We start from the raw sequence: 17,009 nt of genomic DNA on the forward strand, positions 1-17,009 counted from the left end.
TTATTGTTTTAATTTTCATTAAAACAGCATTCCTTTTAATTTTAGTATTAGTATTTAATCTAATATATATTTATTTTATTGTATTAATTTTTAAAGTATTGTCAAAACATTATTACTTGTATTTTAGTATTGACATTTAATTTAAATTAATTTTACTCATTTGCGTCTTTATTTTCTTAGAAATGGTATTGTTTTAGTATTATATTTAAATGTTATACCTTTTTAAATAATGTATTTATTTTAACATTATTTTTATTTTAGTATTAGTATTTAATTTATTAAATATTTATAATATTGTAACAATATTTAAAGTATTATTAAAATATAATTCATTTTAATTTAGTAATAATTAGTCATTTTTTACTCATTTGAATTTTTTTTTCTTTAAAATATTATCATTTTAGTATTATATTTAAATTTTATATATTTTTAAATAATGTATTTATTGTTTAATAATAATACTTTTTATTTTAGTATTATTATTTAATTTAATATATATTTATAATATTGTGTCCATATTTAAAGTATTTAAAAATAGTATTGCTTTTATTTTAGTATTGACATTTATTTAAATGTATTTTTACTCATTTGAATTTTTATTTTCTTTGAAATATTGGTGTTCTAGTTTAAATTGTGTATATTTAAAAAAAAATCTGTTGTTGTTTTAATTTTAATTTAAATAGCATTATTTTTAATTTAGTGTTAGTATTAATGTATTTGTTAGCATGTTAGCATTTTAATTTTCAATAAAATATAATATTAGTATTTGATTGTTATATATTTTAATAATGTGTAAATGCGTTTTTATTCAAATTCATTTTTATTTCAGTATTATTTGATTTGAATACATTTGTTATCATTTATTTATATTTTAATGTTCATTAAAATATTATTCCTATTTATGTTAGTATTAGTATTGAAATATTGATATATTTTTAGTTGTTTGTTTGTATTAACAATTACATAAAAAATTCATGTATTCCTATTTGGGTATTAGTATTTAATTTGAATACATTTTTAATCATGTATTTATTTTATTTTGTCATTAAAATATCATTAATTTTATTCAACTTGTAATATAAATATATTTCAGTAATGTATTCTTATAATTTAATTTCAGATGAAGTGATTATTATTTATGCTGCAGTGTGTGTGATGTATGACCTAATGTAGCGTGGGGGGGGGGGGGGCAGGGTTAATGACATTAGTGAGAAGCTTGGTTGTTATTTAGTTGTGTGCCTTATTTGGTGTTAAAAAGTGTGAGGAGGTGACAGAAACAAAAGTGTTGTTGTTAAGAAGGAGGCAGCTGGAGGCAGTGATGAGGAGGACAGTGTCAGCTGGCTGGAAGATGATGGACACATGATGATGGCAACACACAAGAGACCATAAACAACACACTCTCATTTATACATACATAATATATATATATATATGTATATGTGTGTGAAGAAGAAGGGCGGCCATGAATAAGTGAAAAGAGGAGAATGGAGTCCCACCTAAAAATATCAGAGCCAATGTATTATTCATGTCTGGTGGTCTACACCCCACCTTCAGGGTGGTTGTGGGGGAGGGGATGGATGTTCTTGATCAGGTTCCTGCCAGCATGACTCTCTTGATGTGACCACTCACCCATCACCTTTGCATTGATCCACTTAACACTGACTGCTGTGGGAGACATGTCACTCTCTGATCTCTGCCACAGACGTGTCACCCAGTACAGCAGAGGTGGCTCAAAGTGTTTAACGCTGCTAATCCCTCACCTACATGTTTGTTACATGTACAATGTTATCATAATAATATTATTATTATTATTATTATTATTATTATTATTATTGATATTATTATTATTATTATTATTACTAGTAGTAATAGTAGTAGTACTATTACTACTACTAATAATAATAATAATAATAATAATAATAATAATTATATTTAAATTATTATTGTTATAATTATAATTTGTTATGTATTATAAAATGTTTCTGTATATATTATTATTATTTTATATAATATAATATTATAATGTATATAATATTATTTATTATTATTATATATTAATAATAATAATTACACTAATATTATTATTGTTATTATTATTTTATATAATATAATATTATAATGTATATAATATTATTTATTATTATTATTAATATTATATGTTATAATATAATTTGTATAATATTATTATATATAATTCTAATAATAATGATGATAATATTGATATTGTTGTCATTATTATTATATTGGTATTATTATAATAATAAGTAAATATTATAATATATAATATTATTATATAATAATGTTATTGTTATTAATAATGATAATAATAAAAGTAATAATATTAATATTATTATAATAATACAAATACAATTATTATGTTATTATAATATAATATATATATATAATATTATTGTATGGTATAATAATAATAATAATAATAATAATAATAATAATAATAATAATAATAATAATGATATTATAACATTGTACATGTAACAAACATGTAGATGAGGGATTAGCAGTGTTATATACTTTGAGCCATATTGTACTGAGCAGCCATCAATCTGTCAATCCTTTCCGTGTCCGGGCCAGGTAAGGTTCCCCGTGTTGAGTCAAATTAAGCCGCAGGCTCCACTCCTGGTGGTGCCCTTCCGTCAATTCCTTTAAGTTTCAGCTTTGCAACCATACTCCCCCACTGTACAAGAACAAAGGAGACCGTAGTGACTGTAATAATTACCGCGGCATCTCCCTGCTGAACATCGTGGGGAAAGTCTTCGCTCGTGTCGCCCTTGCTAGACTCCACCTCCTTGCAGAACGTGTCTACCCTGAGTCACAATGTGGCTTTAGGGCAGCAAGATCCACAGTGGACATGATTTTCACCCTTCGGCAGCTGCAGGAGAAGTGCCGGGAACAGAGGAGACCATTGTATCTCGCCTTTGTTGATCTCACTAAAGCATTCGACCTTGTCAGCAGAGATGGTCTCTTCAAGATGCTTGCAAAGATCGGCTGCCCCCCAAAACTCCTCGCCGTCATAAGATCATTCCACGAAAACACACAGGGTTCCGTCTGTTGGGAAGGAGGAACATCAGAGGCCTTTCCAATCCGCAGCGGCGTAAAGCAGGGCTGCGTCCTTGCACCAACCCTCTTTGGAATTTTCTTCTCCGTCGTTGTGTCTACTGCTTTCGGCACATGTTCTGAAGGTGTCTCCCTACACACGAGAGCTGATGGGAAACTTTTCAACCTTGCCCGTTTGCGCTCCAAGACCAAGGTGACCAGTGTCCTCCTGAGGGAAATGCTTTTTGCTGATGATGCAGCCCTAGCATCCCACACAGAGTCCGGGCTCCAGAGGCTGATGGACAGACTTCCATCTGCCTGTAAAGAGTTTGGTCTCACCATCAGCCTAAAGAAGACCAATGTCATGGGCCAAGATGCTGAAACTCCACTCTCCATCTCCGTCGACAATCAGACTCTGGAATGTGTCAACACCTTTACATACCTTGGATCCGCAATCTCCAGTGACTTGTCACTTGACACAGAACGTGCCACCCGTCTTGCGAAAGCCGCCTCAGTGATGGCCAGGCTGTCCAAAAGAGTATGGTCGAACAACCAGCTATCCACGTGCACTAAACTCCAGGTCTATCAAGCCTGCGTCATTAGCACACTGATGTATGGCAGCGAGGCCTGGACCACCTACACCAGACATGAGAAACAGCTAAACAGCTTCCACCTGCGCTGTCTTCTCCGCATCCTGGGAATCTCATGGCAGGACAAAGTTCCCAACATGGAAGTCCTAGACCGTGCTCACTCCACCAGCCTGTTCACCGTGCTCAGCCAACGCCGCCTCAGATGGCTTGGCCATGTCCACAGGATGGGCCCCAGCCGGCTCCCCAGAGCTGTCCTGTACGGCGAACTGTCAACAGGCTCCAGACCCCTTGGTCGCCCCCGACTGCGTTTCAAGGACGTGTGCAAACGTGACATGAAACAAGCAGGCATCGACCACAACAACTGGGAGGAAGCTGCAAAAGACAGCGACGTTTGGAGGCAGACTGTTGCTACAGGAACCCGCCGTGCCGAGGAGAAGCACATCTCCTTGTTGCAGGCGAGGAGACAAAAGCGGAAACTGCGCGACGCGGGACCTGCTCCTGTGTCAGAACCCTCCCCATACGTCTGCGCCAACTGCACCAGAGACTGTCACTCCAGAGTCGGGCTGTACAGCCACAGCCGCCGCTGCAAGAAAGAATGAACTCCCCCAGGCGCAACCCATCGTCACTACTGACGGACGGATGCCTATGATATGATGAATATTATTGTTATTAATAATGATAATAATAAAAGTAATAATATTAATATTATTATAATAATACAAATACAATTATTATGTTATTATTATATTATAATATAATATATATATATATATATAATATTATTGTATGGTATAATAATAATAATAATAATAATAATAATTATAATGATATTATAACATTGTACATGTAACAAACATGTAGATGAGGGATTAGCAGTGTTATATACTTTGAGCCATATTGTACTGAGCAGCAAGGACAAACACATTGCAAAAAGTTATGTTCCAGGTTTCAGGATGATCCAGGTTTCAGGATGATCCAGGTTCAACTGGAGTGTCTAAAAACTGCATTGAAGCCAAAGAAGAAGCAGCAAATGAACATTTTCCTCCATGTTTGTTTTCCTTGTCGCTTTTGTACCATGGTCATGCCGCCTTAGCTTAACTTATCTTAGCCTGTTGGATGTCAACATTTACACGGCGAGGACGAGCGACGTGACGCCGCTCAGGCAGGGAGGAAGATAGTTCCGCTTGCACACTTCCTGTCAGGACAGGAAGTGTGCAAACAAGAACGTCGGTAAAAAGAGGCGATAAAAGAAAAAAAAATGTGGGCTTGTTTGCAGTCCAAGGTCTGGTGAAGGAGACCCCGCCTCATTAGCATAATGTCAGCGTCCAATGGGAGGCCAGGGTTCAGCAGCCTCAGGTAAGGACACCTGGAGGGCGCCGTGTTAATTGGTTCCGCTGCTTGACTTTGGTTTAAAATAAAGATGTTAAAAATAGCAGATTCTGTCATGGGAGACTTTTTTCTTTTTAATGGCTGACCAGCAACTCGCTCGCCATGGAGGGAGGAATTGGAACTCGTGGATTGGGAGGGGGTCTCATCTAAAGATGACCACCTGGATTGGAACATGTGGATTGGGAGGGGGTCTCATCTAAAGATGACCACCTGGATTGGAACATCTTTTTAGCTAATTTTCCAGGTGTTTGCTTCAGAGCCAAATGTTTGGGCTACTTCACACACGCTAACATTAGCATTTGAACATGCTAACGTTAGCATCCTAGCCTTTTTAGCTAATTCTACAGGTATACTGTAAGTCTCAGAGGCAAATATTTTGTTATTTCAGGCATGTGTCATTGTGTGCTACAGGCACGCTAACGTTTATAGTGTCATTGTGTGCTACAGGCACGCTAACGTTTATAGTGTCATTGTGTGCTACAGGCACGCTAACGTTTATAGTGTCATTGTGTGCTACAGGCACGCTACCATTTGTAGTGTCATTGTGTGCTACAGGCACGCTAACGTTTATAGTGTCATTGTGTGCTAAAGACACGCTAACGTTTATAGTGTCATTGTGTGCTACAGGCACGCTAACTTTTATAGTGTCATTGTGTGCTACAGACACGCTAACGTTTGTAGTGTCATTGTGTGCTACAGGCACGCTAACGTTTATAGTGTCATTGTGTGCTACAGGCACGCTAACGTTTATAGTGTCATTGTGTGCTACAGGCACGCTAACGTTTATAGTGTCATTGTGTGCTACAGGCACGCTAACGTTTATAGTGTCATTGTGTGCTACAGGCACGCTAACGTTTATAGTGTCATTGTGTGCTACAGGCACGCTAACGTTTATAGTGTCATTGTGTGCTACAGGCACGCTAACGTTTATAGTGTCATTGTGTGCTACAGGCACGCTAACGTTTGTAGTGTCATTGTATGCTACAGGCACGCTAACGTTTATAGTGTCATTGTGTGCTAAAGACACGCTAACGTTTATAGTGTCATTGTGTGCTACAGGCACGCTAACGTTTATAGTGTCATTGTGTGCTACAGGCATGCTAACGTTTATAGTGTCATTGTGTGCTACAGGCACGCTAACGTTTATAGTGTCATTGTGTGCTACAGGCACGCTAACGTTTGTAGTGTCATTGTGTGCTACAGGCACGCTAACGTTTATAGTGTCATTGTGTGCTACAGGCACGCTAACGTTTATAGTGTCATTGTGTGCTACAGGCGCGCTAACGTTTATAGTGTCATTGTGTGCTACAGGCACGCTAACGTTTATAGTGTCATTGTGTGCTACAGGCACGCTAACGTTTATAGTGTCATTGTGTGCTACAGGCACGCTAACGTTTATAGGGTCATTGTGTGCTACAGGCACGCTAACGTTTGTAGTGTCATTGTATGCTACAGGCACGCTAACGTTTATAGTGTCATTGTGTGCTACAGGCACGCTAACGTTTATAGTGTCATTGTGTGCTACAGGCACGCTAACGTTTATAGGGTCATTGTGTGCTACAGGCACGCTAACGTTTGTAGTGTCATTGTATGCTACAGGCACGCTAACGTTTATAGTGTCATTGTGTGCTAAAGACACGCTAACGTTTATAGTGTCATTGTGTGCTACAGGCACGCTAACGTTTATAGTGTCATTGTGTGCTAAAGACACGCTAACGTTTATAGTGTCATTGTGTGCTACAGGCACGCCTGCGTCATCCGAGGACAGGTGGTGACCTCGGACGGGACGCCGCTGGTGGGCGTCAACATCAGCTTCATCAACAAGCCGGCGTTGGGCTACACCGTCAGCAGGCAGGACGGAAGGTAAAAGACCTCCTTTGATCTGCCTCCTATCACGGGCGGCCATGTTGGCACTGAGTGGTTCAAAGAAACAAACACATCATTCTGCCATGGACTGTGGACCATGGAACATGGACCATGGACTGTGGACCATGGACTGTGGACCATGGACCATGGACCATAGAACACGGCAACTCTGAGCAGCTGCCTTGGCCCTGCAGCAAGGCACACTTTGTCCTTCTTTTCTTTGACAAGAGCACATCTTCACCTATGCAAGGAGACAAAATTAATATTATTATTATTATTTGTATTGTTATTACATTATTATTATATTTATTATATTATTATATACGTGTTGTCAGTGATATCAGTATCAGATATCAATTGATATCAATGCTGAGATAGATATCAGGAATATCATATCAAAGATATCAATGTTGTCATTGATATCAGTATCAGATACCAATTGATATCAATATCAGATATCAATGTTGTCATTGATATCAGCATCAGATACCAATTGATATCAATATCAGATATCAATGCTGGTAATGATATCAATATCAGGGATTAATGTCGTCATTGATATCTATGTGAGATATCAATGTTGTCAATGATATCAATATCAGATAGCAATGTTGTTATTGATATCAATATCAGATATCAATTGATATCAGATATCAATTTTGTCATTGATATCAGTATCAGATACCAATTGGTGTCAATATCAGATATCAATGTTGTCATTGATATCAATATCAGATATCAATTAATACCAATGCTGTCATTGATATCAGTATCATATATCAATGTTGTCATTGATGTCAATATCAGATATCAATTGATATCAATGTTGTCATTGATATCATTATCAGATATCAATTTTGTCAATAATATCAGATATCAGTGTGATATCTGTATCAGATATACGTGTTCTCAATTATATCAATAATGGGTTATATCTATATCAAACATCAGTTCTGTCAGTGATATTATTATTTGATATCAATACTGTCAATAATATCAGTATCAGATATAATTATTGTCATTGATATCAATATCAGGTATCAATTAATATCAATATCAGATATTAATGTTGTCATTGATATCAATGTCAGATATCAATTGATAATCATGTCAGATATAATTGTTGTCATTGATATCAATATCAGATAACAATGTTGTCAATCATATCACTATCAGATATCAGTATTGTCATTGATATAAGTATCAGATATCAATTGATATCAATGTTGTCATTGATATCCATATCAGATACCGGTGTTTGTCATTGATAAACATGAATATTTAGTGACACTCCCTAAACCTAATATGTTAAAAACATGAATATTTAGTGACTCTCCCTAAACCAAACATGATAAAAACATAAGTAATTAGTGACTCTCCCTAATCCAAACATGATAAAAGCAAGAATATTTAGTGACGCTCCCTAAACCAAACATGATAAAAGCATGAATATTTAGGGACGCTTCCTAAACCAAACATGATAAAATCATGAATATTTAGTGATGCTCCCTAAACCAAACATGATAAAAACATGAATATTTAGTGACACGTCCTAAACCAAACATGATAAAACATGAATATTTAGTGACACTCCCTAAACCAAACATGATAAAAAAAACATGACTATTAAGTGACTCTCCCTAAACCAAACATGATAAAAACATGAATATTTAGTGACGCTCCCTAAATCAAACATGATAAAAACATGAATATTTAGTGACACTCCCTGAACCAAACATGGTAAAAACATGAATTTTTAGTGACACTCCCTAAACCAAACATGATTAAAAAGATGACTATTTAGTGACACTCCCTAAACCAAACATGATAAAAACATGAATATTTAGTGACACTCCCTAAACCAAACATGATTAAAAAGGTGAATATTTAGTGACACTCCCTAAACCAAACATGATTAAAAAGGTGACTATTTAGTGACACTCCCTAAACCAAACATGACTAAAGAGGTGACTATTTAGTGACACTCCCTAAACCAAGGTCTGATGGCGTCCTCAGTTTCGACCTCCTGACCAATGGTGGCATCGCGGTGGCCTTGCACTTTGAGCGGGCTCCCTTCATCACCCAGGAGCACACTCTCTGGTTGCCGTGGGGACGCTTCTTCGTCATGGATACCATCGTCATGCGCCACGAGGAGAACGACATCCCCAGCTGCGACCTCAGCGGCTTCGCCCGGCCCAGCCCTGTGGTCACGCCGGCGCCGCTCACCGCCTTCGCCGGATCCTGCGCCGAGAGGGGCACGGTGGTTCCTGAGATCCAGGTGACACACACACACACACACAATATAAAGTTAACTATAATAGTTAATAACATAAAAACTACAATAGTTAACATGGAGTGTGTGTGTGTGTGTGTGTGTGTGTGTGTGTGTGTGTGTGTGTGTGTGTGTGTGTGTGTGTGTGTGTGTGTGTGTGTGTGTGTGTGTGTGTGTGTGTGTGTGTGTGTGTGTGTGTGTGTGTGTGTGTGTGTGTGTGTGTGTGCGTGCAGACCCTGCAGGAGGAAGTGAGGATCCCAGGTACAGACATGAGACTAGTATACCTGAGCAGCAGGACGTCAGGCTACAAGTCCATGCTGAAGGTGGCGCTCACACACTCCAGCATCCCCTTCAACCTGATGAAGGTGCACCTGATGGTGGCGGTGGAGGGTCGCCTCTTCAGGAAGTTCTTCCCCGCCGCCCCCAACCTCTCCTACGACTTTGTGTGGGACAAGACTGACGTGTACGGCCAGAAGGTCTACGGCTTGTCCCAGGCCTTTGGTAAACTATTATGTATACTTCTTTTAAATTATTATTGTTATTATTATTATTATTATTATTATTATTATTATTATTGTTGTTATTATTGTTATTATAATTATTATTATTATGATGATGATGATGATGATTATTATTATTATTATCATTATTATTGTTATTATTATTATGATTTCTATTGTTATTATTGTTATTATGATTATTATTGTTATTATTGTTATTACTATTATTAGTATTATTGTTGTTGTTCTTATGGTATGGTATGATGGTACAGGCACAGTATTTGTGGAATATTACTTCTTTTTGCAGTTGTTGCGGATAAGTACTTCTTCTTGTAGTATTTTTCGAATATTACTTCTTCTTGTAGTATTTGTGGAATATTATGTAACGGTGCAGGGGGACAAGGAGAATGCACGGAGACAGGGACGTCGTTAGCGAGCAGCGAGTTTATACAAATATGTGAAGTGTGTGTTTAAAGCACATGTATAAGGTGTGACTACGTGTAGCAGATATATGAGGAGTGTTACCAGGTGCTGTTGAAGGTGGCTGTTGAGATCAGTGCGCAAGTCCAGAAAGGGCTCGGAGGTCCAGGGACAGGCAGGAGGTCAGGAGGTCAGGGGCTGGAGCGAGGCGTTGTGGTCAAAAGGCAGGCGTGAGGTGGAGACCCAGGGAGGCAGCAGAGAGTCCAGAGGGGATCCAGGGAGGCAGCAGAGAGTCCAGAGGGGATCCAGGGAGACGAGACACACAGCTGGATACCAGGGGATGATGAAGGGTTGTTGGAAGAGGACACAGGACAAGACCCAGTGAGCACCACGGAGCAGAAACACTGTGAGCGAGGAAGCACATGAGCAAAGAAGCGAGAGACGTGAGAGACTTACTGTACAACATGCGTGTCAAACTCTGGCCCGCGGGACAAATTTGTAACACCACATTCACTGCTAATACTCATACTTGCCAACCCTCCCCCATTTCAGTGCTCCTCTCCAAAGTCTCCCGGGGCAACCATTCTCCCCAATTTCTCCCGATTTCCACCCAGACAAGAATATTGGGGGCGTGTCTTTAGCGGCCTCTACAAGCTGTCGTCACGTCTGCTTTTCCTCCAGCGTGCCGGCCCCTGTCACATGACATACTGTATGCGGCTTCTACACACACACTAGTGAATGCAACGCATACTTGATCAACAGCCATACAGGTCACACTGCAATATTGTAGTACAGTACGTGTGTAATATTGCAGTACAGTATGTGTGTAATATTGCAGTACAGTACGTGTGTAATATTGCAGTACAGTATGTGTGTAATATTGCAGTACAGTATGTGTGTAATATTGCAGTACAGTATGTGTGTAATAGAGTAGTACAGTACATGTGTAATATTGCAATACAATATGTGTGTAATATTGTCGTGCAGTAAGTGTGTAATATAACATTACAGTAGGTGTGTATTATTGTAGTACAGTGTGTGTGTAATATTGTAGTACAGTACGTGTGTAATATTGCATTACAGTATGTGTGTAATATTGCAATACAGTATGTGTGTGCTATTGCAGTACAGTATGTGTGTAATAGAGTAGTAAAGTATGTGTGTAATATTGCAGTACAGTAAATGTGTAATATAAGTGTAATATTGTAGTACAGTATGTGTGTATTATTGAAGTACAAGAGGTGTGTAATATAGTAGTACAGTACGTGTGTATTATTGTAGTACAGTGTGTATAATATTGTAGTACAGTATGTATGTAATATTGTAGTACAGTATAAGTGTAATATTGCAGTACAATATGTGTGTAATATTGCAGTAAAGTATGTGTGTAGTATTGCAGTACTATATGTGTGTAATATTGTAGTACAGTATAAGTGTAATGCTGCATTACAATATGTGTGTAATATTGCGGAACAGTACGTGTGTAATAGAGTAGTACAGTATGTGTGTAATATTGCAGTATAATATATGTGTAATATTGCAGTACAGTACGTGTGTAATATTGCAGTACAGTATGTGTGTAATAGAGTAGTACAGTATGTGTGAAATAGAGTAGTACAGTACATGTGTAATATTGCAATACAATACGTGTGTAATATTGTAGTGCAGTAAGTGTGTAATATAGCATTACAGTAGGTGTGTATTATTGTAGTACAGTTTGTGTGTAATATTGCAGTACTATATGTGTGTAATATTGCAGTACTACATGTGTGTTGAAGTATCAGTGGGTCTGGAGTACGAGTCGTGTGCAGACGTGGTGGTGTGGGAGAAAAGGACGGCGATGCTTCAAGGCTACGAGAGCACAGCCTCCAAACTGGGAGGATGGACCTTAGACCACCATCACGCTCTCAACCTGCAGACTGGTGGGTGACTAACTACACTTCACTACTTTTGTTTACGCCTGGTGACTAACTACACTTCACTCCTTTTGTTTACGCCTGGTGACTAACTACACTTCACTCCTTTTGTTTACGCCTGGTGACTAACTACACTTCACTACTTTTGTTTACGCCTGGTGACTAACTACACTTCACTACTTTTGTTTACGCCTGGTGACTAACTACACTTCACTACTTTTGTTTACGCCTGGTGACTAACTACACTTCACTACTTTTGTTTACGCCTGGTGACTAATTACACTTCACTACTTTTGTTTACGCCTGGTGACTAACTACACTTCACTACTTTTGTTTACGCCATTGTGGCAGCACACTAATCATGTACATATGACATCAATATAAACATAAATGTATGACATAAATGCAAACATAAATGTATGACATAAATATAAACATAAATGTATGATATAAATACAAACATAAATTTATAACATAAATACAAACATAAATGTATAACATAAATATAAACATAAATGTATGACATAAATACAAACATAAATGTATGACATAAATATAAACATAAATGTATGATATAAATACAAACATAAATTTATAACATAAATACAAACATAAATGTATGACATAAATATAAACATAAATGTATGATATAAATATAAACATAAATGTATGACATAAATACAAACATAAATGTATCACATAAATACAAACATAAATGTATGACATAAATATAAACATAAATGTGTGATATGAATATAAACATAAATGTATGACATAAATACAAACATAAATGTATGACATAAATATAAACTTAAATGTATGATATAAATACAAACATAAATGTATGATATGAATATAAACATAAATGTATGACATAAATACAAACATAAATGTATGACATAAACATAAACATACATGTATGATATAAATACAAACATAAATGTATGACATAAATACAAACATAAATGTATGATATAAATATAAAAATAAATGTATGATATAAATATAAACATAAATGTATGATATAAATAATCATATATGTATGATATAATTATAAACATAAATGTATGATAAAAATACAAACATAAATGTATGATATAAATACAAACATAAATGTATGACATAAATGTAAACATAAATGTATGACATAAATACAAAAATAAATTTATGATATAAATATAAACATAAATGTATGATATAAATAATCATATATTTATGATATAAATATAAACATAAATGTATGATAAAAATACAAACATAAATGTATGATATAAATACAAACATAAATGTATGACATAAATATAAACATAAATGTATGGCATAAATACAAACATAAATGTATGATATAAATATAAACATAAATGTATGATATAAATACAAACATAAATGTATGACATAAATATAAACATAAATGTATGATATAAATAATCATATATTTATGATATAAATATAAACATAAATGTATGATAAAAATACAAACATAAATGTATGATATAAAAACAAACATAAATGTATGACATAAATATAAACATAAATGTATGGCATAAATACAAACATAAATGTATGATATAAATACAAACATAAATGTATGATATAAATATAAACATACATGTATGACATAAATACAAACATAAATGTATGACATAAATATAAACATAAATGTATGACATGAATATAAAAATAAATGTATGATAAAAATATAAACATAAATGTATGATATAAATATAAACATAAATGTATGACATAAATACAAACATAAATGTATGACATGAATATAAAAATAAATGTATGATAAAAATACAAACATAAATGTATGATATAAATACAAACATAAATGTATGATATGAATATAAACATAAATGTATGACATAAATACAAACATAAATGTATGACATAAACATAAACATACATGTATGATATAAATACAAACATAAATGTATGACATAAATACAAACATAAATGTATGATATAAATATAAAAATAAATGTATGATATAAATATAAACATAAATGTATGATATAAATAATCATATATGTATGATATAAATATAAACATAAATGTATGATAAAAATACAAACATAAATGTATGATATAAATACAAACATAAATGTATGACATAAATATAAACATAAATGTATGACATAAATACAAAAATAAATGTATGATATAAATATAAACATAAATGTATGATATAAATAATCATATATGTATGATATAAATATAAACATAAATGTATGATAAAAATACAAACATAAATGTATGATATAAATACAAACATAAATGTATGACATAAATATAAACATAAATGTATGGCATAAATACAAACATAAATGTATGATATAAATATAAACATAAATGTATGATATAAATACAAACATAAATGTATGACATAAATATAAACATAAATGTATGATATAAATATAAACATAAATGTATGACATAAATATAAACATACATGTATGATATAAATACAAACATAAATGTATGACATGAATATAAAAATAAATGTATGATAAAAATACAAAAATAAATGTATGATATAAATACAAACATAAATGTATGACATAAATATAAACATAAATGTATGATATAAATATAAAAATAAATGTATGATATAAATATAAAAATAAATGTATGATATAAATATAAACATAAATGTATGATATAAATAATCATATATGTATGATATAAATATAAACATAAATGTATGATAAAAATACAAACATAAATGTATGATATAAATACAAACATAAATGTATGAGATAAATATAAACATAAATGTATGACATAAATACAAACATAAATGTATGATATAAATATAAACATAAATGTATGATATAAATACAAACATAAATGTATGATATAAATATAAACATAAATGTATGACATAAATACAAACATAAATGTATGACATAAATATAAACATAAATGTATGACATGAATATAAAAATAAATGTATGATAAAAATATAAACATAAATGTATGATATAAATATAAACATAAATGTATGACATAAATACAAACATAAATTTATGACATGAATATAAAAATAAATGTATGATAAAAATACAAACATAAATGTATGATATAAATACAAACATAAATGTATGACATAAATATAAACATAAATGTATGACATACATATAAAAATAAATGTATGATATAAATACAAACATAAATGTATGCATGAATATAAACATAAATGTATGACATAAATATAAACATAAATGTATGATTTAAATATAAACATAAATGTATGATATAAATACAAACATAAATGTATGACATAAATATAAACATAAATGTATGATATAAATACAAACATAAATGTATGACATAAATACAAACATAAATGTATGACATAAACATAAACATACATGTATGATATAAATACAAACATAATTGTATGACATAAATACAAACATAAATGTATGACATAAATATAAAAATAAATGTATGATATAAATATAAACATAAATGTATGATATAAATAATCATATATGTATGATATGAATATAAACATAAATGTATGATATAAATACAAACATAAATGTATGATATAAATATAAACATAAATGTATGATATAAATATAAACATAAATGTATGATATAAATACAAACATAAATGTATGACATAAATATAAAAATAAATGTATGATATAAATATAAACGTAAGTGTATGATATAAATATAAACATAAATGTATGATATAAATATAAACATAAATGTATGATATAAATAAACATATATGTATGATATAGATATAAACATCAATGTATGACATAAATATAAACATAAATGTATGACATAAATGTAAACATAAATGTAAACATAAATGTAAACATAAATGTATGATATAAATATAAACATAAATGTATGATATAAATAAACATGAATGTATGACATAAATATAAACATAAATGTATGACATAAATGTAAACATAAATGTAGTATATAAATATAAACATAAATGTATGACATAAATATAAACATAAATGTATGGCATAAATGTAAACACAAATGTATGATACAAATATAAACAAATGTATGATATAAATATAAACAAATATATATATGACATAAATGGAAAACATAAATGTATGATACAAATATAAACATAAATGTATGATATAAATATAAACATATATATGACATAAATATAAACATAAATGTATGATAAAAATATAAACATATATATATATGACATAAATGTAAACATAAATGTATGATACAAATATAAACATATATGTATGACATAAATGTATGATAAAAATATAAACATAAATGTATGATATAAATATAAACATAAATGTATGATAAAAATATAAACATATATGTATGACATAAATGTATGATAAAAAATATAAACATATATGTATGACCTAAATGTATGATACAAATATAAACATAAATGGAAAACATTAATGTATGACATAAATATAAACATAAATGTATGACATAGATGAATATATAAAGGGGGTGTTCGCCCACCCACCAGCGTGAGGATGATGTGTTTGACACTCACCTTTGCGCAGGTATCCTCCACATGGATGTGTTTGACACTCACCTTTGCGCAGGTATCCTCCACATGGGCAACGGGGAGAACATCTTCATCTCCCAGCAGCCGCCCGTCGTGGGCAGCGTGATGGGCAACGGGCGGCGCCGCAGCATCTCCTGCCCCAGCTGTAACGGCATGGCGGACGGCAACAAGCTGCTGGCGCCCGTGGCGTTGGCGTGCGGCTGGGACGGCAGCCTGTACGTGGGCGACTTCAACTACGTCAGGAGGATCTACACCACCGGCAACGTCACCAGCGTGCTGGAGCTCAGGTGAGATGCATTTATAAATAATACATCCATTTAAAACATAACATTCACTAACGCCTCCATTTGCACTCTTTGCTGTTCACCAAGTGTAGCTCCTCCTCTAAATGCAAGTGCTCCTACAGCAGGAATACACATTCTGTATTCTCACAAACTACAAAAGACACCAACACACTGCAGG

At 33.1% G+C, this 17,009-nt stretch overlaps 1 protein-coding gene across 18 annotated transcripts in view; it reads left to right on the plus strand.

Moving 5' to 3' along the window:
- tenm4 (teneurin transmembrane protein 4) overlaps positions 1-17,009 on the plus strand; it is a 312,747-nt gene that overhangs the window by 222,954 nt on the left and 72,784 nt on the right. For 9 of the 18 annotated variants that reach the window (XM_062060986.1, XM_062060973.1, XM_062060978.1 and 6 more), the window contains 5 exons: positions 6,777-6,896; positions 8,916-9,177; positions 9,405-9,672; positions 11,870-12,013; positions 16,585-16,834. In XM_062060986.1, the coding sequence (XP_061916970.1) occupies positions 6,777-6,896; positions 8,916-9,177; positions 9,405-9,672; positions 11,870-12,013; positions 16,585-16,834 (1,044 nt within the window). Of the gene's footprint in view, positions 1-6,758; positions 6,897-8,915; positions 9,178-9,404; positions 9,673-11,869; positions 12,014-16,584; positions 16,835-17,009 lie in introns of all 18 variants that reach the window. The other 9 variants (XM_062060970.1, XM_062060972.1, XM_062060974.1 and 6 more) reach the window with 1 other exon arrangement.

This window comes from Entelurus aequoreus, linkage group LG10 (assembly GCF_033978785.1).
Source record: "Entelurus aequoreus isolate RoL-2023_Sb linkage group LG10, RoL_Eaeq_v1.1, whole genome shotgun sequence".
Lineage (NCBI taxonomy): Eukaryota > Metazoa > Chordata > Actinopteri > Syngnathiformes > Syngnathidae > Entelurus > Entelurus aequoreus.